The sequence below is a fragment of the Buceros rhinoceros genome, unplaced genomic scaffold, assembly GCF_000710305.1.
Source record: "Buceros rhinoceros silvestris isolate BGI_N320 unplaced genomic scaffold, ASM71030v1 scaffold25571, whole genome shotgun sequence".
In the NCBI taxonomy this organism is placed as follows: domain Eukaryota; kingdom Metazoa; phylum Chordata; class Aves; order Bucerotiformes; family Bucerotidae; genus Buceros; species Buceros rhinoceros.
In genome coordinates this window covers 27,418-49,963 of record NW_010395221.1, presented here as the reverse complement: position 1 = coordinate 49,963, position 22,546 = coordinate 27,418, and the positions used below count along the sequence as shown (strand labels likewise).

General features: G+C 50.4%; 1 protein-coding gene across 1 annotated transcript in view; it reads left to right on the top strand.

The window, feature by feature from the left end:
- PAPPA2 (pappalysin 2) overlaps positions 1-22,546 on the top strand; it is a gene marked incomplete at its 5' end in the record, with an annotated part of 54,603 nt that overhangs the window by 4,820 nt on the left and 27,237 nt on the right. Inside the window, 6 exons of the mRNA XM_010145490.1 lie at positions 119-312; positions 5,032-5,167; positions 5,410-5,629; positions 15,241-15,412; positions 17,733-17,910; positions 20,082-20,295. Coding sequence (XP_010143792.1) covers positions 119-312; positions 5,032-5,167; positions 5,410-5,629; positions 15,241-15,412; positions 17,733-17,910; positions 20,082-20,295 — 1,114 coding nt within the window. The remainder of the gene's footprint in view (positions 1-118; positions 313-5,031; positions 5,168-5,409; positions 5,630-15,240; positions 15,413-17,732; positions 17,911-20,081; positions 20,296-22,546) is intronic.

The window sequence follows — 22,546 nt, the reverse complement described above, 5'->3', positions numbered from 1 at the left end:
AGGTGGTGCTGAGGGACATGGGTTAGGGCCCCTGGCAGTGCAGGGGGAACGGTTGGACTCGATGATCTGAAAGGTCTCTGCCAACCAGATGATTCTGCGATTCTATGGTTCCTTGCAGGGGAACCAAGCCTGTGCTACGTGCACGACGGAGATGGTGTATGTGAGCCATTTGAGAAGACAAGCAGTGTCCTGGACTGCGGTCCCTACACTCCTGATGGATATGTGGATTTGTGGGCAGCAAAAGCCTACACCTCCCATCAGGATGTGAAGTCTTGCCCTGCTTCATTGGTCACTGGAGAGCCTGTTGTGAAGGTGAGTGAAGGCATGGCAGAAAAAAAAACCAGACTATCCTAGCAGAGCCTATGCAGGAGAGCTGGGGAAATCACTGCTCCAAGAATGTACTGAGGCAAACCCCAAATCTTCAGAGCAGCTCTGGAAGTGTTCATTGAGATATTTCCATGCAAGGAGTCACTAGAAGATCTGGGCATTTCTCACACCCCTCTCTCAGTAGTCCCTCAGCCCCGGAACTGCAGTGCATGGAGGGGTGTTACATCAAGGCAGGAAGCACCTCTCCTGACCATGCAGTTGCTAAGCAGTGATTACCTCTGTCCCACAGGCTAAATACACAACTCGGAGTAGTCTCACTGTTGGTTTAAAAAAATGCTGTAAGTTTAATACCTGATAAGGTCAGGGCCCAAAAGGATAAAATCATGCATATTGGTGCTGTTCTCAAACCCTCTGATCTGAAGCCAAGGAAAAATCGATGGGAGAATTCCCATCCTTCATACAGGCTTTGGAGCAGGGCCTGGAGGTCTAGGATGGGTTTTCATCTGATCAATGTTAACACGATGTGCAGATGTTCTTTCCTAGCAAGCTGAAGAAGGACGAGGAATATGTAGAGAGGTCATATTCAGCCCTGTATACACGTGTCTCTGTTGGCCTGATAAAAGGAACAATCTTCTCGAGACCTACAGCATGATTAAATTCCCCAGAGGTACATGTCTAGTTAGACACCTTGGGCTCAGGTGTCTGCTCGTCTAGAATGACACGCACGTCTCCCGGGCGTCCTCTGCCAGGTCTGTGAGGATACCACAGGGCACTGAACGGCACAGGAGGCTGGTGTTCAGGCACATGAATCACACCTTCGCATCTCATCAGCTCGGCCGAAATCAGGAGGCTGTGGTCTTACCATTTCACAGCTCCACTTGGTATTTCTCACTCAGCCCCACAGACACTACAGGGCGCTTAAACAGCGTGTTAACAGCACCTCAAAATTATAAAGGCCTCTTGTGCACCTGAGTGGTGAGATGTGACTCCTGCTTGGGAACCCACGTCCTAATTGTCTTCATGCTAGGAATCTTGGGATCCTTCTCAAAGTTTGAGTCTTCCTTGAGGTTTTGCAGGTGCTGTTTCTTTCTCTCTTTCCTTGCTTCTCTTTGGGTTGAAATAAATTTCTCCTTTCAGATATGTAAATCCCACCTTCGTGATGTGCCAAAGGACCTTTCCGTGGCTGCTTGGTTCCCCTGCGCTCCCAGCCAAGACAATGTTCAGGATCCAGATGAAGAGAGGATGCTCTTGGGCAGTGAGGGAATTTGGCTCAAGGTAAGTGAGGATGTGTGGACAGGCATGGAAGGATTTACTTGTCTTTGCCCCAGCCACTTCGGTGACAAAGACCCATCCTTTCCTGTCATGTAGGAGCTACAGCAGTCAAGAACTGCTCAGTTAGGACTTCGTATCCTACTGAATTCTTCACAAACCCCAAATGCTTGTGGCCGGGTCTTATGTGTAGTTGCCCCATTCCCACCGTGAAGAGCAAACCCATCCTGTGGCAGACTGCCAGCAGAAGGGCTGTGCCTGAGAACAAAAGCCCACAGAAATGTGTTGAGGTTGAGAACTTGCTCCTGACTATCCCCTGCAGTTGAGCTGTGTCGTTACACCCACAAAGGGTGGGCTAAAGCTTTGTTTGAAGTCCTAGTTGCCTTCGCTCCCCATGGCTGTGAAGAGCAACAGGGGGTTCCTGGGTACACTCTGCCATCCTGAGAGCTCCTGAGCGCTCCAGGTTGCTGCTGAGCATCCTGAGTCCACAGCAATCACCTGTGGCATGCAGGTCATCTTGCCCCTCTGTTGACTCCAGACTAGGGGCACTTCTGTGCTCAAGATGCTGGTCCTTCAACCCAGTGGGGTCTTGGGGGCTTCCTCCATGGCTGAGGGCTGCCTTTGGGAGGTTATGTGGAGGGCCCAACCTCTCTGTCTCAGCAGGCAGAGGAGCACGACAGCTCTGTCTCAGCAGGCAGAGGAGAGCTGAGGGTTGGCCGATGTCATTTTTACAGTGCTGATTTTCTGACCACAAACACAGTTTAGAGGTTTCGTGGCTGTTGCCTAGTGTTACTGAAAAGCTGGGCTCTGGCGTGCTGCTTCCTCTGCAGTCTGAGGGGCACCTTGCCCTGCTTTGCTCGAGGTTGTCTGGAGAGGAGGATCCCTTCCCAAGACACTCAGGCAACTTGGTGAATTGTCAAACCTGAGTCAGTAAACATGGCTATTGCCTCTGAGGTCTGCCTCAAAAAGATCTGCCTCCAAAGATATTCCTTTAAATGGGTTTCTTTTTTTCTGTTCTTGCCTGTGTGCTCACAACCTACTTTCCAGCTTCTCTGGGCAGGACAAATGTGCCTCCTTTCTTCCTTTGCTAGCAACAAAGCCGTCATCTCCCCCTCTGCCCTACCTAGATGAAAGCTTGCTTTCCACTTCTCACCAGGGGTTAAAGCATGTTCCAGTTTTATTGGCGCTTGTGGTCAGTTCTCTTCCTCTATGGATGTTTATATTAAAGACTTTCATTACTGCTTCTCCGTGCTCTCTCTAGGAGTGCTATTATTTTCCGCCCATAAAATTATTTATGGACTAGTAATAAATATGCCCTTTTTCTTTTTTCTTCCCCCCCCTCCCCCCTTTTTAAATAGAGTTTGCCTGATTGGTAACATATTGGGTTAGGAAAGACAGCTTCTTGTTGACAATTTGCCTCGCAGACCCTCCTGCCTGGCTAGGAATGGTGCTGTTCATGCACAGGCACACCCATGTGTGCATGGTGGTTTGTGGCCACCAACTCCCGTGGCCAGTTTAAAGCTGTTGCACCTGTGTCACCCATGTTAGAGCCACACCATGAAACTCATCGGGTGGTGGGAATTGCTTCCTACAAGTGTTTCTCAAGAGGTGGCACCAATGAGCAAGGGAAAGTCTGGGTCACGCTCTAAGTGGGCTGGGGCCAAGAGGTGTATGTGTTTGTGCCACCTAAGGAAGCATCTACTGTGCACCTCGGGTCTGCCTGCAGATGGGAATTGTTACAATTTGCAGATCTCCACCCATGCTTTGGTCTGAGTTACCAACACATCTGATGAGGAGAGAAATCAAAATCACTTGTAAGCAAGTCAGGATGTGTAACATGCAGGAAATTAAACAGAAAAGGGGGAGAGGGAGGGGAAAAAATGAGAAGATAGCTTGCTGTGGCCAAGCACATAATATGCATCAAGAAGAAAAAAAGAATTGGGATGTTAGTCAAGTCAGCTGCTGCTTGTCTAACTTGGAGCCAGTGTCTTTCACCTTCAAGCAGATGCACTGCAGGAAGGGGACGACTAAACCCTCCACCTTAAGCTGTGTAGTCCAGGGAAAACCTCACCTCTCCGACCATCTCTCCTTCCCTCAGGAGCCACACTTAAAGTAGTGGGCAGCAACTGGCCGGTTAAAATTGGGTGGCTTCTTGGGGCTTCCCAGCCGCAGCTCTGTCCTGGGGGCTCCTCAGGGCAGGTTCTGAGCAATGCTGGCTATTTGTGTTTCTTCTCTTGCTTTCCTTTTCTCCCTTCTTGCTTTCCCGTCCCTTTTCCTTTATACCTCTACTTGGCTCACCAAGGGAGACAGTGGGAAGGTACCAAATAAAAATGTTTGAGGCTCCTGGTCTGCTCCTTGCAGCCAGGCCAGCCCTGTGTGAGAGCAAGCCCTGGCCAAGGGACCATGCAGGCAGCAGCGGGACTCGCTCATGGGGTGTTTGCTGTTGAGCACCTCCCTGCAGGGTGGGAGCCCTGGGCTGAAGCCCAAGGTTTTCTCCTGCTCCTGTGCATGAGCAATACCTGACGTGGCATGAAACACCCTGAGGCTGGGCTGCCATCACAAATCGTGTGGTTGTCCCCTCCACTCCCACAGTCTGCTCCTTGGGCTGTGTCTGGCCAGCTGGAACTTGTCCTTCTCCAAAGTACAGCTTCTCTTCGAATTTCCAGGTTCCCTCCACGCTGGCATTCAACAAAAGCACTCCATAGGGTGGGTCTTGGTCAAACACAACTCGAGACAGGGTGGGGGGTACCAGGGTGGGGGAGCAAAACATTTTTATCATGTTACTCCCAAAGAACCCTTGCTCTGCCATGACTGATGCCACAGGTTGCCTCCCGTAGCCTTCAGGGCTGTAGACAAGTGGGAAGCTGTCGGCTCTCCTAGCAGGCAAGACTTCTTCCCACAGGTCTTCCCCCACATTGGCCGATGGGCAGTTTGCAGTCACTCTGGGTACTGGGGCCATTCTTTGTTGCTTTTTTTTTTTTTTAATGGAAATATTTTGGTGGCAGGGCTGTTAGCTGTGCTCTCTGGGTGCCTTGCTTGCCCAGCTGGCGCTGCATGAGGTGGTATCAAAGCCTGGTGAAGGGAGGGCAGAAAAGTGGTTATCCAGGTCTCGGTCAGGTGTTGCTCAATTTTCAGAGCAGCAAATGTGGAAGCTGGGAAAATGCTGTAAATTTATGGCAACGTGGAATCAATACAAGTGGGAAAGAGAGGTGAAAGGGAGAAGGGGAATTAGGAGGGAAAGGACTGTGTTCCTACACCCTTCCTTCCCTCCTCTCCCCACCCACTTGCTGCCCTGCGCATCAGCAGTCCCTGAGCCCCTTACCCCGTTCCTGCCCTCTCACCATGCTCTCTCTCCCTCCCAATCACAATACATGGGATCATAAAGGCTATATGCAGTGTGCATGCTCTCAGGGTGTGTCTCGCCCTCCTGCACAGGTGTGCTTTGAGAGACCCGCAGTGCCCACCTCTCTCCTGGTCTTCCTGGCCTCTGACGGCACCATCCCAAGCAACCAGCACAAGCCGAGGGTCACTGTCCAGCTGAGCGATGTAGATGGGCTGAACCACTCTTTGGGTGAGCAACTTATGGGCTGTGGCACCAGTCTGTGCTGTTCCAGCAGGGACACCAGGAACTCCCACTACAGTGCGTTCTCACTGGATTGAGTGCTGCTGTCCCCTATCCCCCTTGCAGCATCTTCTGCTTCCCAAGGCTTCTGGCCTGTTGAGATGTGTGAGGGAGTAGAAGAGACAAATCAAAAGCAAAGAAAATATCCCTGGAGGTGCGCTAGTGGCTTCTTTCTTTGCTCCACCTCACAGGGATGTATGAGCTGTCGTGCCAGCACAACCCTCTTGTCATCAATGTGACCCATGGCCACAAGGAGCCATCCCGCCAGGCTGCTTCGGTGCTGCTCAACTTCTCCTCCCCACTCGTGGGCATCGCAGCTGTGGCCCTGCGGACCTTGGCTCAGCCTGGCATCTTTAACCCCACCACCTGCCTCCTGCAACACGAGGAGAGACACGGCCATCAGCGCTACAGGTATGGTCTCCTCAGGGCGTTTCCCAACAGGCAGCCAGAGTATGTACCTCTCTCCTTTGTGCTTCAGTTCTGGAGTTTTTATCTACTTCCTGAGTGTTTCGTGACTATTCTCAGGTGGCTTTTGAGGTGTTGCTGGAAAATCCAGTGTAATGAATCTTGATTTGTTTATCTTGCTGAGAGGTGGAAGGCAGGAAAATAGATTCTGTGTGCATCTGCACAAAACTACCTTAAAGGACTCCTCTCTCCTGGGAAAACCAAGCTTCCTCTGCCGAGGAGTTATCACTGAAGGTTGCTGCTGAAGCTGAAACTTTGGCTTCTTCAGCATGTGCTTTACAAGCTCTGTCTCCACCCATTCCGGTCTTCCCCTTGCTGTGGGAGGTGGGGATAAAGCTCTCCTCCTTCTCCTGTCTGTGCTGGCTCTCTGTCTATCCCAGGCTCCTCACCAAGTCTCCCGCTGCCCTGCCATAATGCAGTGATAACAATAATAGTAGCAACAGCACTTTAATTTATTGATGTCCAGCGCTCACAGGCGCCTGCCTGGCTTCGTAAAGCGAGAGGTAGTGTTTGCAGAACGGGCGCCGCTCTCTGTGTGGGTCGTGCTGGCGAAGGGACGGGGAAGGACCGTCATCCAAAACAGACTAAATAAATGAGGCAGACTGTGCCGAGCAGAGGCGTGGAGCCAAGGAGAAATGAAAAGATGGTGCTCATCTCTGTCCTAGAGGGGTAGACGATGGCCAGACCTGCCGAGTCTGGTTTGCTTTTGGATCCCAGGCTCCCTGAAGTTAACAGTGTGCTGATCCAGGGCTCTGGTTCAACCAGTTACTCAAACCACATCACTGGGAATAGAGATTTTTGGGTCCAAACTTTGCTGGAGCTATGGGGATGTTAAGAGTGAAGGGCTTTGGCTAGGTCATTGCATCACTGCTACTGTCGTTTTTTTTCTGTTGATGGGCCTGGATGGACGGACATCCCTGATAATGAATGAGTGTGCGTGTGTTTGTCTAAAAGCTTGGTGGATCACGGTACAACTGATTTATTTAGAGTTCTGGAAGCCATGAATATCCTGCAGTTACTCTATACTTTTTTAAGTGCATGTGTGATTTATACAGAAACATAAATCTTAGTGAGTCAGCATATAAATATTATTCTCAGCCCTACCTTAAAGGATCAGCGTCCACCTGAAATGCTGTCCGTTTCCTCCCGGTAGCTGTGCAGCTATGTACACACATGCTTCGAAGGCCCCAGCCAACAGATGTGGTTTTTCAATTACATTTTCTCATCCTTTAAAATAATTTTGCACTTTCATTGCTTGAGAGCTTCCCCTTCCCCCTCAGAAGTGACTGCAAGAAGGAACAGACTGACCAAGCATCACCTATGGGTAAGGAGAATATCATACAGCAACAAACAGAAAGTGGGGGAAAAGATGTTTTTCTCTTAAAAGTCTCGTTTTGCTGAAGCACAAGCCAGTTTCCCCATCGCCAAAGTGCGCAGAGCCGCGTACTCTTCCCTTTGTGTGGGCACGGCAGGACCCAGCAGAAGCCTCACATCTCCTCCTCCTCCACTTGCTGCTGCCCCGTGGGCTCCCCATGGCCTGGGCTTAGTTGCCGTATGCTGACTTACGGGTGACACACGTGCCCTTAGCGAACGCTCAAAGTAAATCAGGTTCCCGGAGGTTTTGGAGTAGGAAATGCTATCTGCAGCGTTGTTTTTTTGGACAAAAGGCTGGAATGTTTAGAGGGGGTTCGGTTTGGCTTATAGCAGCCTCATTAATAATAAAAGATCTGCCTCTGTTAGGTCTAGAAACACCCAAGTATCCCCCCTTTTTATATTTTTTAAATCTATTTTGTCTCCTTAACTATGGTACAGCAGTATTTTGACTTGTACGGACTAAATCCCTTTCCTGTACGGCAGGGAGAGTCTAGGGGGAAAGTCCCATATAAAAATCTAGGAATATAAAATCTCAAGAGATTTAGAGACATTAGACTCCAAGAGATCACAGAAGATCTGTGTTCTTCCTGTAAAGAACTGACCATTCACGTGCACCTGGTCTCGTATCCACACTATATGCGTGAGTGTTTTCCCAAAACAACCTGAGAAAGATACAGCAGCAGAAGTAACAAAGCAATGAGGTTTCCTAACTCCAGTCTAGAAACTTGGTTCCTCTGGCTTGTTGCCAGAATAATAAATCCACGATGGCTTGGCATTTCTGCAGCATCTTTCACCAGGAAGGATCTCAAAGTGCTTCGCAGGTTGGGGAAAACAAAAGACCATTTTTGCTGGTGAAATGCAGCCATCTACCAGGTCAGGATGCAGCAGGCGTTTGACGCGAGGCAAGTTCTCCCTTGTCTTGAAAAAGCAGTTTCCCTTCTGTCTGAGGCACCGAAGGTTGGAAGAGCACTTGCAAACCAAAGCAGTGTGGTGTCCATCCCTAGCACCTCTCTATGCGCACCAGGAACCCCTCTTCCTGCCGGGGGTCAGGGCTCTTCTTTGCTTTCTGTACCCAGTCAGAACCTTATGAGGTCGAACAGAAATCAGACTTTTAGTGAGTTTCTGCCCGGGAAACTCAAACCCTCCAGCTTTCATCCTTTTCTTTGTGTTTTAAAACCAAGCCACAGTCCCTTCTGTTTTCCTTGGTACAGGCTCTATAGTGAACCAGGGGAACGTTGTTCATTTCCTCTGTTATGTTTATTTTTAGCTCGGTCTTATTTTTAGTGTGTTTTATGTTAGCATATGCTGGGAAAAGCCTTGGCAAGTTCACAGGAAAGGTGCTACAAAGTGCAGTTGGCATTGTGTTTTTATTTCCCGTGTGAATGTCCTCCTCTGCTCCTCCAAAAGCGGGTTTAATGCATCAAGAGGAGTCTGGTTTGGATTCCTTTTATATGGAAAGTGAGCGCCCGGGAGGGAAAATCGGGTGGAGCAGGGGGTTGTTTACATATTCTCAATGTAAAGATGCTGGTGTTTCATTTCCTTCCCTCTGCCCTAGTCAGAGACTATGCACAAAGTGGATGGACTCTTATGTTGGGATCCCAAGGTCACCTCCGACGGGCTGAGAGATGCTTAGGTCAAGAAGAACTTGCACTCTGTCCCCCCAGCCAGTGTCGGCTCAGGCTCCGTTTGCATGCGCAACGCAGTTGGCATTGAGAGTTGCCTGCTGTGAGGACAGCGTGTACCGCCTGAACGTTCATTCCCCGCTTCTCCCAGGCAAACTCAGCCTCCTGGTGCAGTGTGAGGCCCATCAGAGCAGCCTGTGTCTGTACTGCACCATGGACATCCTCTCTTGCCAGCCTGGAGGAAAACACTTCTGAGGAACCAAGCCTAGGATCCTGACCACCACCTTTCCCAGGGCATGGGCTCACCTCAGCTTTTGCCTCTGCCCTTGAGACTTCTCAAGGTGTCTTCCTCCAGCATCAGAGCTTGTTGACCTCTGGTGCTTCTCTTGTGGGTCGCTAACTGGCTGGTGGGGAGTGGTGCCCAAGGCTCTACTGTAGGACTTGATCACTGGCTTCAACTTGTGGCTTCACTGCTCGGCTGGAAGGTGACGCTTGGAGGCTCAGGGAACGTTTTCATGGACTGCCCCATCCATTTGCTCTCTGCAGCCTAGTCAGCTTCTTTAGTTTAATGCTTTGTGTAAGGGCTTTTTTTTAGGAGGCTGTGCTGGTTTGTCTGCAGTCGAGTTAATTTCCTTTATAGTAGCTACTACGGTGTTATGTTTTGGATTTGTGCTGTTTGATCTTGATTCCTTATTCTTTTACTGCTATGGACCTCATGTGAAACATGGAAAGCCTTCTGTCCTTTCCAGGGAAGAAGGGAACACGTGCTGGAAGACCCTGAGGTTTGCCTGCAGAGCCCTTGGTGAACCGCTGCAGCTAACCTATCCCCATCCTGCCCTCCCTTTCCTAATGTCAGATATAGGCACTAGCATTTTTCACAGAAACTGGATTCAGCGTGTCCTTCAGAAGGCTCTCTTATCTCGTGCTGCAGGAGGCAATGAGTTCACCGTCTCCCCCATTGAGCTATTCCTATATCCCATAACCCTCTCTGCTGAGAAGTTGCCTCTGATTTCAAGATGAAAGTTGTTGCTTTTGCTCCATCCTTGTCGGAAAGGTCTAGATGTCTCCTGCCAATAGACAACTTCTCTGTGTATATGTGTTTGTACAGAGCAATCCCTATTCCCTCTCTGTCATGATAAATATCTTTCTTCACCTTAAAGTCTTGCAGTCCATATCATAAGTCTTGCAGTCCAGCTCTGGCTTCCGCTTGCAGCTTCCTTTTGAAATCCCCCCACTCTTTCTACATCTTTCTTGGTGGTGGATGTGGATCAGAAGTTAATTCGTCTGCACAAGCTAGGAGGTGGCAGAAATGAGGTACAGGGTGTTGCTGCGGGGTTCAGATCTGGATAAAGGGGGTGTTTGGGATAGCCAAATATGCACCCTTGAGGAATGCTGGTAGGTAACTCCTACCTGTGTGCTGGCCTCACGGTGGGCAGGTGGGCAGTCTCCCTTCAGGAAGGAGTCAGGCCAACTCCTCTCAGAAATGACAAAGGTACAGGCTATCCCTCCTCAGGTTGCGAAGCCGACTAGACCAAACTTGACATCACCTTCAGCCTCACTTTCTGTTCTCCTATAAATCTATTTTGGTGAAGCAAAAACCAAAAACCATGGAAAGGAACTGTCTGGAAATACATTACAGTTGATCTGCTCTTGCTGCTTTTTCTTCCTTTGTCGCTGTGGCTACGGAGGGGCCAACAGGTCACTTGACATTTTGCTGGTGCCTTTTCTCTATCTATCTGTGAGGTAGATGACAGTGGATGACTCACAGGGGTGTTATTTTTTGCCAAGTTTCTTCAGGAGCCACGTACAGACGCAAACATCTTTGAGATGACAGACTCAACGAAGATCGTAATCAAGGAGCACCACCACCGCTGGGTCTGTACACGTAGCCTGATCCCACAAGCACGGTTGCCGTCAGATTTCCTGGAAAAGTGAGACTTTTACCCTTCAGGAGAAACATGCCTGAAGGGAGAAGCTCCCAAGTATTTCCAAAACACCTTGTCTCATTTCCCAGCTATTCTCTCTTGCTAGACCACGCTGGGGTAAACATCTTTTATCTCACTGATGTTCAGCGCTACAATCCAGACTCCCCCAGAGTACATGCAGTGACTACTTTTAACTTCAAGAGATTTGGCTGAAGCCTTTACCTTTTCATCAACATCTCCTGTAACCCCTTCTCCCCAAAAACTTTTGCCATGAGATGAACTTACAAGAATTTTCCCCAGTCAGAGCTGGAGCTCGTTGATGAAGGCTGTTCTAGCAGCAATCTTTGGGTTAAAAGCTACAGCTGTTTACAGATGATTTATTATACTTCAGGCAGCTGCTCTGTATTTGGCTGTGTTAGCTTAACTTGGGTAAATCCATCAATATTTCCTGGGTTCCATGAAATAATTGCTGTAAAATGTGAAGTTTCAGCCTCTCAGCATTTGGGTTTTGTCACACAAAACCATGTCTCCCTACCAATATTGTCACCACCAGCTTAACATTCTCCACTGCTGGCCATTGCCACCTGCTTTTTCTTCTAAAACAATGCAGGACCCCAAAAGAAAAAGTTTTGCTCTAGTTTATCAAGTTGGTCCTATTTCAGAACAAAGCCATTACCGTTCCAGAGCAGTTAGGGCCATAGCTAGGCAGAATCTCAGATCTGCAGATCTGAAACTTTCTTTGTATGAATTATGGGACTTGGTGAGCCCACAACATCACGCAGGCTGATGCTGATGATGAATAAGTTAGGAGAAAAAGCTTACTATTTCATAAAAATGTTATTGATAAATCATTAGTTTGAGCTTCAAATGATGCTAGGATAAAAATGGAAAACTTTTTTTGATGTTTCATGTAGGGGAAAAAAAAATTGGCTCGTTCTAGATCTTATACTGCCTGAATCAGAAACGGGAAAAAGTCAGGAGTTTGCAGCTGCGATACAGGAATTTCATTTATCATTGAAAGGAGAAAGAGCTCCTTCATGCTGAGATCAGAGCTGGGCTAACGGCACCATTTCCTCGTCCAGCCTTCGTTCGGCTGTTCCAGCAGCTGAGAACAGTGATTTATCCCATCACTTTACCTGAACCCCAGTAAGGCATGTGGATCGTGATGGGGCCAGGCCACATGGCTGCTTTTTTTGTCCTGCACTTGTGCATGCCACCAGGCTCAGGAGTGTCGTGGCCCTGAGTATCGCAGTGATAGTCACAACGACGCTGGTAATGATAAAGGAAGTGATAAAGGCAGTTTGTAGATAGAGATTATATATATTTTTTTAAGGTTACTAATTTATCTGAGAAAATCAGACAGCTTTCAGGGACGTGAGCCTCTCTTCAGGTCCAAAAGAGCAGCGCCAGACTTCGAACTATGTGTAGGATGAGAACAGCTTCTCAGAACTTGGTCTTGTATCATTTCCAAAATAAAACTGAGCAGGTATTTGTGGGATGGGGGTATTGCTATCCAGAGAAAATGGCGATAAGTTAGTCACCTTTTGGGACGAAGAGAAAGCTCATTATTTCTAAAATAGATCTATAAAGAATGTGTGCAGGAGTGTATACATGTGGGGTGTTTAAAAAGAAAGATTTTGATACTATCTCTTATCAATCCCTTACGCATCACTAATCTATAGAACAATTTGCCTATATAATAATACGGTAAGAAACTTGCTGATCTCTCGATCTGCTTCATGCCAGTATTGCTGGTTATGTTCCTGAGCTGGTGGAAAACCAAACTGTGCCCAGTAGTTCTGAAAAGGATCAGTGCTTCTTCTTGTTCAGTGACAACGCTGTCCCGACTGCGGAGGCTGGCCGGGACAGTGTGGTATTGCTTCACCAGTGCCAGCAGAGCTGCTCCAACCACACATTTGGCGTGGCTGGATGTGACCAGATGGTGCCACCGTCCCCCTTCAAACCAGTGCTGCAATGAGCGCACACTCTGTAACTCAACGTCATGAGTGGATCAAGTTTGGAGTCAGGTAGTTCTGGTGAGGCCACCCAGCTGCTCTGTAGCTTACAGTCACGTGGCGAATCCAGCACTCATTTCCCAGTCCTGCGTCCCATCACAGGGCCTGTGATTTGGCTACTTAACCTCCACGTGGCTGGAGGCACCCAGGGGTAAGGACTTTTTTATGGTGGTGTGTTGATGTAGCACCACGAACCATGGTGGGGGGGGGATGCACCACACCAGCTGCATTTCCCCATGTACCCGTGGCCGGTGAGGAAGGGGATGGGATGCAAGAGCAAGGCTGGGAAGAGGAGAAGCTCAGCCTGTGTGCAGAGACAGGCACGTGAGGAGGTTTAGGACAGCGGCTCCATCGTGGGGGGATGGAGTTGGGGACAGGATTGTACGTGTGCACTGGGGGCACAAGTAGGGAGCAAAGCAACCGCCTGGAGAAGGTGACTGCAAAAGGGGAGGGGAGAGGGCTACAATTGGTACCAGATGCCCTCAGAAGCTAATGACCTGACAAACGCTGTGCTCATAAAACAAATTCTTTAAAAAGGAAGCAAATGGAAATATAAGCTAGTGAAAGAATTTGCAGCAGCTGCCCTGAAACCATTTCTCACTTCATAAACAGGTCTGCATTGAAAAAACAGCCCCTTTTTTCTTGCTCTCCTTTGTGGTCCCCTCCCGTGCCCACCGGCTCTTTCAGGACTGTGGCCTGCAGGTTTCCACGGCGTCTTTGGCTCAGTGGACTTGTCCGGAGTCAAAAGCACATTACGTTCCCTTAACGCCTGTGTCAGCACCAATTTTATTTTTTTATTTATTTTTTGGGGGTGTAGCTTGTGGGACTTGTGCATCCTTGGCCGTAGAGGTTGAGCAAACGCAAGAGGCAAAGGCAGCCTCTACCTCCCCTGGGTGAAAAACAGTGCACAAAAACGGTTGGCAGACCCGCATGAAGCGGGAGCAGAGAGGAGCCGTTTGGGTGCAGCTTCTTCCCTTCTTTCCCCGGTTACCACCTGAAGCTGCAGCAGCCCTGCGCCTGCTTTAGGAGGGCTGGTGTCAGTTTTTGCACCTCCACCACTTGGTCACAGATAAAGCCTGACCGCCAGACAACCAGGGCATTTTCCTGCGGGGGCTGTTGTGTCAACCCCATGTCTTGGCCTCATTTCACCCCAGGTAATTAATCCACTGGCTGCATTTCACTGGTGGAGAGCGTAGTCCAATGGCCAGCCTCACAATGGGGTTATTTGTGATGCCTGATCATGTGATGCTTGACAGGTGCATATTGAGATGGTCTTGATCCCAAAGAGCCTGACATCAAACACCCACAGGCTTGCAATGCTGCCTGGGCCCATGGGAAGAACAGAGGTGCTGGAGACCATCAAAACGGAATGGGGTGGAGGAGACAGCTTCTCCCTTCTGCCACAGGCTGTGGAGTTGCTGTGTGGGTGCGAAGTTCAGGCAACTCTGCTGCCAGGTCTGAGGGGGGTGGGCATTGCGCGTAGTTTGAAGAACATCTCCTGGCTGGTTCCCTAATATCTGCAGATGTTTCCTCTCCAGCTAAACCTTTCCTTACAGATGGAGGATGCTCTGGTGTCTAATACGTTGTTTGACATACCCATTACCCTTCTATCAACAGAGTCTTTAAAAAGCTCTTTACTTCATGATCACCTGTTGCTGCAAATCTCGTCTTACTCTGTGCTAAGGCTGACCAAACCTGAGAAGTGAATTCAAAAGTTACCAGGAAGGACAACTTGCTGTTTGGGTTTTGTTGCCTTTGGAAAGGGGAGATGTCTCGCTGTTCGCTGTCTGTCCCCAGACACTAGGGTCTGAGATATATGTGTATGAGTAGAGCATGTACAGGAGGACGCCTGTGAATGGCTGCGATCACGTGCGAGTCTAACGGCGCGCTCCCTATGGCACTGCAGAGCACAGTTTCAGGAGGCCTCTTGCCACAAGTTCTCTGGCGTCCAGTGTGATTTGAACAAGTTGGAGGTGAGAAATTGTCACGCAATAGTGACCGCCTTGCTGCTGGAGAAGCTGCAGCCCTCTCGGGAAGGTGCTACAATGACTGTTTATAGTTTGACGCCCTGTGCATTGAGGAGTGCTGCTCGATAGGACCATCTGATAATGACATTCCCACTTTAGCCACGGGAGAGTTGTTGTCTTGCTGGATATGCCATCTGCCTGCCCTCTCCCCGTGACCTCTCTCCTCTTGCGCTGTTGGCCCACCCACACTGAGCACCACCAATGCCTTTGGTGCCAGGCTGTGTGCAGGCTCTGTGCAAGGCAGCCAGCGCAGCCTGGGGCTCGGGAGCTGGAGTAGCCCCATCAGGCAGCGTGGGTTTTGCAAGGAACGCTGTTGCGCCATACCTCACTTTATCAGCTTGGAAGGACGTGATGCTCTGTAGGAGGGTGTTGGGCCAAGGTCCAACCAAGGCAGAGCTGGGAAAAAAAGTACCCTTCTGACATCTTTGCCAGGAGATTTCAAGCCCGGAGGAAGCTGGGGCTGAGGGATAGGTGTGCAACTCTGTAGGCATCTGTCACCCGCTGAGCATCCCACACGTGTGCCACCTGGAAAGAGTCCCTTCTTGCTGAGGAAGTCTGGGACCCACTGATTGATCCCTTCCTTCTTCTCCACAGCTGCGTCCATGGTGCCTGTGCAGGATTGGGAAGCTGCACACAGCCACTGCTTGCTCACACTGCCACCCTCAACTGTACCTCCGATGGCCCAAGGCACATGGCATGCACCGTTGCCTGTGAAAAAGGCTTTGTCCTCCATTCTGAATATGGGAAGAGCCTGGGCTCCACACAGGTGAGTGGACCTTAGGTTGGGGGTGACCTCATGACCCATTGGACCAGATGCTAGTTAAGAAAGATCTAACCTCCATAAGATAGTTAGTGACCACAAGACACCTTGTTCCTCCAGCTCCAACATCCTCACAGCTTTTCTAACAAACCTCAGCCCAGTGGAGGCTCTAGTGCTGGACCTCTGTGCTGGTGGCAGGAGACCCCTCTGCCTCCCTGGCTGCAGCCTTCCGAGCTCTCTCAGCCCAGTGTCGCCTGCAGACCACAGCTCTGCCAGGCTAAAAGCCACTGCAGGAGATGTCCCAAGCTGGGGTGATGCACTCCCACAGAGGGAGAGGTAAACATTTATGTTCTCCAGATGGCCATTGCTGGGAGGGTTGAACATCCCTGGGATGTTTTCTCTCTTAAAGCTGAAGTTAGAGGCTCAGGAAAAAATGAAGTCATTGCAGAGCGACTATATTTAAAGGCAGCCAACAGCACAGAGAGACTTTCTTCCTTTGTGTTGCACTGCAATAACATTGCCCACGCCAGCAGGGCAGCACAGAGGTCACCATGAAAGAGTTTGTCCCACTTTCCAGAAGGCTGAGGGATGCCTCATAAAAGACACAAGCATAACACGGCTCTTAGCCATTGACAGAGGAGACCTGGGACTGATGCGTCCTTGGGAGCTGAGCTCCCTCGGGTCTGGGCAGTCACATTGGCAGGGTCATGGGCACAACATGTCTTGTCCTTAGGCTGTTCCTGGAGGGGGATCAGGGGTCTCTGGGGCTGAGCTGGTCCCACCGCCAGCCCAAGTGAGAGTGTGAACTCCCATGGGGTGGAGGCGGATGGAGGTGGGACAGGCCATGTCAGCAGGGTGGACTTTCCTCTCCTTGGAGAGCAGCAAGGGCTTGTGACGGCTGGCAGGCAGGTTTGCCATGCTGCAGCCATTGGTGTTTGCCAAAGGAGAGGTGGGTGCTAGAAAGCACAAAGGGGCGGCTGGGGATGCAGCCCTCAGCCCCTCGTCACCCGGGAGGATTTTAATTACACAGCCACACAGCTCTGTGGGCCAAGGCATGCCCGCGGAAAACAAAATGTTCCTGTTCTCTGAACTGAAACTGCACAAAATAAACTGCCTCGGGTGACAGTTTTCCCGCTTTTGGCAGTGAGATAGGAAAATTCTGGACAGAGCTTCACCATGTGGCTGTCACAGCAGAAGGCAGCTTGCAAGTGCCCTGTCCTGAGCCCCCCAGTGATATTACTGGTTTGGCTGTGTGACCCTGCTCATCTTGAGGCATTTTGGGAAAATACAGCTCTCCCTGAGCATCGTTTCCACCTGGTTCAGCCTCACCATGATCCTGCTGCACACCCAGGAGTCCCAGGCTCAGATTTAGTGATGTTCTCCAGAGCCACCAAGTCCAGGTTCAATCAACATGTGCTGGTCATACGTTTGACTGTGCAAGTAGTGTGGTTGTACTCAAACAGTGAAGGGACATCAGGAACCGTTAAAAGACGCCTTTTTGGTCTACAGCTGCTGCCTGAGGACTGCTGGGCTGGGGTTAGTGGTTTGGGAGTGAAAATCCAGCAGAGTTGGGGCTGGAAAGGATCTTTAAAAGATCATCTGGTCCATCTACCCTGCCATGGCTAGGGACACCTTCCACTAGACCAGGTTGCTCATGGCACACCATCATCCACCACTCTGTTTTGGTGAAGTCCATGTTGATCATGTTTAGCAGTGGGACCACTGGGCATTAGGTTCTCATGGAGTCCCCCAGCTGGGTAAGAGGGTTCGTGTAATTAGCATTTGTAAAAGAGGTTGCATGAACCTCCGATTTCAGTGAGGTCTGCGGGCTGAGGCATGAGCGAGTCGGTGCATTTAGGGGGAAAGAATCATTGGGAGAGGTGCTTGTCAATGGCTGAAGTCTTGACCTTGCGGGGAGAAAACTGCAGCACACGGAGCTGGGAGTAACTTGTGGCTCAGGAGGCTGTAGTACATCTTGAGAAGGGACTTTCCTTTTCCCCCTTCTTGTGCTCTGGCACTGCTCCAACAGCGTGCATGCAGCCAGTGTTTTCTGGAGGCAAACCATTAACAGACCAAGCTTTAGAAGGTCCCTTGTGCGAGTGGCTTGCATGTTACTCCAAGGACTACTCACTGCTTTCACGCCCCAAACGTCACCCCGAGAACAGGTGACGTGGTGTCCAGAGTGGGGTGAAAGGGCACATTGCGGGAGGAAAAATGAGGGAAAGCTCTTGTTCTGAAACCTGGGTCAGCCCTTTCTGCTGTGGTGGGAAACCAGTAGATTAAAGCTTGCTCACAGGGGTCTGATGGAGCCGTGCTTTCTCCACAGCAGGAGGTGGTGCTGATGTGCAACTCGGGACAGTGGGACAGATCTGTGGCTTGTGACCCTGTCGACTGTGGTGTCCCTGACCAGTCCCACGTGTACTATGCTGAGTTCTCCTGCCTCAAGGGGACCACCTACCTGCAGAGGTGTTCCTTCTCCTGCGTCCATCCAGCCAAGCTTCAAGGTACAGTCTAGAGTGCTGAGAGATGTAACCACCCTTTGTGGTGCCACCTTTCTGTGCCTTGTCCCAAGCTGTTCAAACAGAGCACTGCTACTTTGAATTTCCCAGGTATCCTAGCTGCTGCCAGCCAGGTGGGCTCTTGAGAGATTTCCCAAAATTGTGGGCATCCACCTCCCTTGAGCAGAGGGAGACACCATAGCATGGGGATAATTCCCTCTGACTCCCATTCCCTGGCTGGCAGCCCTTATCCGTCCACCTCGGGGTGTGGGGATGTCTTCTGGTAGCTGGTGAGGTCTGGCAGCCTCCAGTAGGACGGAGACGAGGGAGGCACGAAGCATGCAGGCAGCCCGAGCAGACAGACAGAGAGGACCTCAGAGAGCCAAAAGTGGCTTAGTGCCTGGTGGCTGTGGGAAAGCTTGTGGTTCAGGAGGCCTGGGGCTGTATAAAGCCGTAGAGACTGATGCTTACAGCTGCAGACCAGTCCAGGAGATGCTCACCACCCAGACACACAGCAGTCCCCCAGACATGCTATGGCCTGGCTTTCATTCTGCCGACTCCATCAAGAGCCGCAGGAATGTTTTTAAGCCAAGTCAGAGAAAAGAGCTACTGTTCCCATCGATACAAGGCTGAGCTGGATGGGATTTGGGTGGTAATTGCCTTGACAGCTTCAAGCATTGGGACTTTATGTGAGTTTCCACCAGTGCCTTCAGTCTGAACAATCACATACAACAAATCATTTTAATGGGCGCCCTATTTTATGGAGACATTTATAGCTGAAACGTATGAAAATAATTTACTTTTTTTTCCCCCCCGAAGTTAAATCTAAAGAGCAAAAACTGCAGAGAATTAAGGTCTCATTTCACAACGGGGGGTGATGTCAGCAGATCCCCAGTGTGAGCTGATCAAAGGGTTGCACACGAACAACGACTTAACAGCCCAACCGATGCCCGTTGCCTTGGGTGGGTCAGTTGAGGGCAGGGCTTTAATCTGATTTTTCACTCACAGCCGCCTCTTGTTCCCGCTGAAGTCAATGGGAGGTTTGCTACGGGCTCCCTCAGTGGGAAGGCGTCCCCTCAGTGGAGTGCCCTCAGTGACTTCAGCGGCTGGCACAATGGCTGGTGGTGCTTGGCCAAGGCTGCTAAGCTGTGCCGGTAAACTCTTAGAGGTCCAGCCGAGGGCTCAGCTGTTGAGGCAGGGACGTGCTCGATGCTTGCTCTCCCCGAAGGCTTGCATCCTTACGGGCTCTCAAGGCTAATAAATGCTAAGAACAGGCAAGGAAAGGATGACACAGCAGTGCGGGGGATGACCCTCAGCAGCGCCAGCCCACCAGCAACGCAAGTGCTGAGCAGAGGCATGGTCTTGCCCCTGGTCCAAGAGCAGTTGTAGGCAGAGGAGTGATCCCATAAAAAGAATGCAATGCTTGAAGGGAATGTGGAGCAGTCTGGCTGTGCTGGGAACCTGCTGATCCAAACCTCTCAGTGGGAAGAATCCCATTCACTCCAGTCCAGCTCTTTTCTTGCTCAGCTGTTCCCGGTGAACCATCCATCACCACGTGGGTGATGCAGTGCTGGACGCTTACTGCAGGCACACCCAGAGCTGTTAAGTTTCAGCCACCCATTAGTTGGGTCTACCCTTTCCTCTAGCGGAGCAACAAAGAGTTGGGCTGTAATATTCAACCCAAATCTTTAGTAACGGGTGGTTTGAATTCCCAGTCTCACCAGTAAAGTCTCCTATGTTTGCTCTGCTGGCACTTCTCATCTCGCATCATGCATCTTGCTTGTAAGAGTAGGTAAGGACAAGCTGCAAAAAGCACCTGGGGAGAACAAAGGTGGGCTGAACTAAAAATGACAGAGAGGTGTCGTACACAAAAGCCCCCAGCCCACTGAGGGCTGTCCTGGGACATCACCAGGGAGAAGTTGTTTAAGGGAAAGTTTAGGGGAGATTTGCAGAACCAAGATCCTTTCCCCATCCCCTAGAAGTGTCCCTTACCTGCCTTCTGCCCCAGCTTGACCAAGCGTGCAATACAGCCCATGGTCTCCATATTTGTTGGCTGCTTTGACATCAGTATCCGCTCTAATGAGAGCACTTTTGCTGGTTGCTCTGCGCTTCCCTCAGCAGGACTCCAGCCTGGGGTCAGCTGTAACCCCAACACACTGCTTCTCTTTTGGAATCAGGCACAAATCAGTGGCTGACCTGCCTAGAGGACGGTCTCTGGTCGCTCCCCGAAGCCTACTGCAAGCTGGAGTGTGACGCACCTCCTGCGGTGGCCAACGCCAAGCTCCTGGTCCCACAGTGCCTGCAGGGGAACCACGACGTGGGCTCAGTCTGTCGCTACAAGTGCAAGCCCGGATACCACGTGGCCGAGAATGCAGTGGGCAAGCCTAAAAAGTAAGTCTGTGGTGGGTCTGTTTTCAGCGTTTCCTTCCTCCTCCCACCCGAGCAAGGAGGAGAGGTGATGGCATGCTGGCAGTGTTGAAGAGCTGATTTGACAGGTACAAGGCAGAGCAGCTTGCTCTGGTCATGCAGATTTCTTGAAATACCCCTGGTTTGGGTGAAGGCAGGTGGGAACAAGGTGTAAACCGCTGTTGCACACACACAGAGTTAAGTGCGTTAACCTAAAGCACGTGAATTTTCCCAGGCACCTCAATGCACCAGTCACGTGGTGAAAATTAAGAATGTATGGAAGTGCTCGGGGACTCTAGGACAATCAGATGCAGTAAGGCAGCGGAAGATGCCCAGAGCTGCTCTCTTTCCTAAAAGCAATGAAACATGGAGCTGGGGGTTGTAAGAATAAACGGCTGCCTTTGGTCAGGGTTAACATTTTACCCCCTGCACATCTTGGCTAAATTCAATCATCTCAAGCATTGGCATTTCAATTGGAGAAGATTTTTCCCGATGCCTTGGTGAAAAATTCCTGGTGATTCACTAGCCCTGCCCTCAGCCAACACCACGATGCCGGGGGTTAAAGCAGCAATTTATCTGCGACACCTCTAGCTGAAGTCCCCATTGGGTCTGGTCACCAAAGATGCCCTGGCATTGACCGGGTTCTCCCCAGAGTCTTGACGCTAGCCCAAATCTGGTAATTACGTGCTAATTGTTTAATGCCCCCTTCCAGTTTTAATTGGATGCAGACTTCATCTCTGCTTTGCTCTGGGGTAGGGTTGTTGTGTACTAGGTAGCAGTTGCCAGATTTCTTGCCTTGTAATGAAGGAAGTGGTTTCTGTAAACAGCTTTTCACAGTGTTAGGAGCGTTTCTTGGGCCAAGGGGAGCTGAACAAATTACAATTATGGCTGCGATCACATGGGCTGCTTTGCAAACTGCAGAGCAGCTTGTGTGCCTGTGGCATTTCAGGTACTGGACGTGCAATCAGATCAACTCAGCTGGCAGAGTTAGGGCATCTCAGTCATGCTGCGGCAATGGCTGGTCAACAGGGTGCCCTCCGGGAGGCTCCTCTGTTGTGTGAGGAACTTTTCGATAGGTTTGAACAGCCGGTGAGACCAGTCAAGGAAAAATCATGCAAAGTGGCTTACGTTTTCCTAGCGATGCACGTTGACATAGCATGTTCACTTTTGCTATCATCATCACTATGAATTTGTCCAACATCTTTGATGTTAGAGGATGATCCTGTTACGATAAACAGGAAAAAAAACCAAAACCCCAAACCAAGAACGTTACCAGAAACAGAAAACTCATTGCCTGTTTATCATGCAGATTAACTGCTCTGTGAGCAGCCTGATTCGAAGCAAAAGCCTTTCCTTGGAATGTCAGTGTACCATCTCATCTGGAGCTCTGCGTACGCACTCATCACGAGTACAAACCCCTTGGCACCCGTAGTGAGCAGCAGCTACTAGCTAGTAAGCGGGCCAGTCGGTTGCTGGATTGCTGAAAATCCTTCTGGTGTTTCAGGCCTGGCAGGCAGAGGATGAAAGCTGCCAGAGTGAGAGGCTGGGTTTTTTGTTCAGGCCGGTTTCTGAGAAAGCAAGATGTTGAAGGTGATGGAGAGCTCTGGAAGGGGCTAGCACTGGTGGAGTGCAGGTTCCTGATGTGCTGGTATGCAAGCAAGGTCTCAGCTGATGATTGGGGCATCAGGTTTTTGGGGTCTTCTGAAGTCTTTCCAGGATCAGCAAACTGAGTTCTTGATCTATTGCTCCCCTGATGTCCATCAACCCAGCAAGCACCAGCCTTGCTGTCACGGGTTAGGGCTGGGCCAGCCACTGGACGAATGAGAGATGCTCTCTATGAACCCCCCTCCCTTCCCAAAGGGGAAGAGAAAGGGAATAAGGGAGAGAGGCTGGTGGACCGGGAAAGAAAACTAAAACTGCTTCAGTGAAAATAATGACATATGTACAAATATATACAAACCCAGCACCGAACACAGTGTCCCTGATGTCAGTCGCGTCACTGTCACCACTGGTGCTGTGGGCAGGCGCTGGGAAGGTCCAGGCTGGATTCCGGAACTGGATTCAGGGATGCACGGATTGGGATCAAAGGCAGAAGGGACAGAGTCCTCCTTGGACACCGGCCGTTGGAGAAGCAGGATTGACCCTTGTGACCCCTCAGCTCTACAGCGGGTACGAGGTCTGTGGGATGGACCTTGTTGGTCGGTGTAGGGTCCCCTGTGCTGTCCGCTCCTCCCGG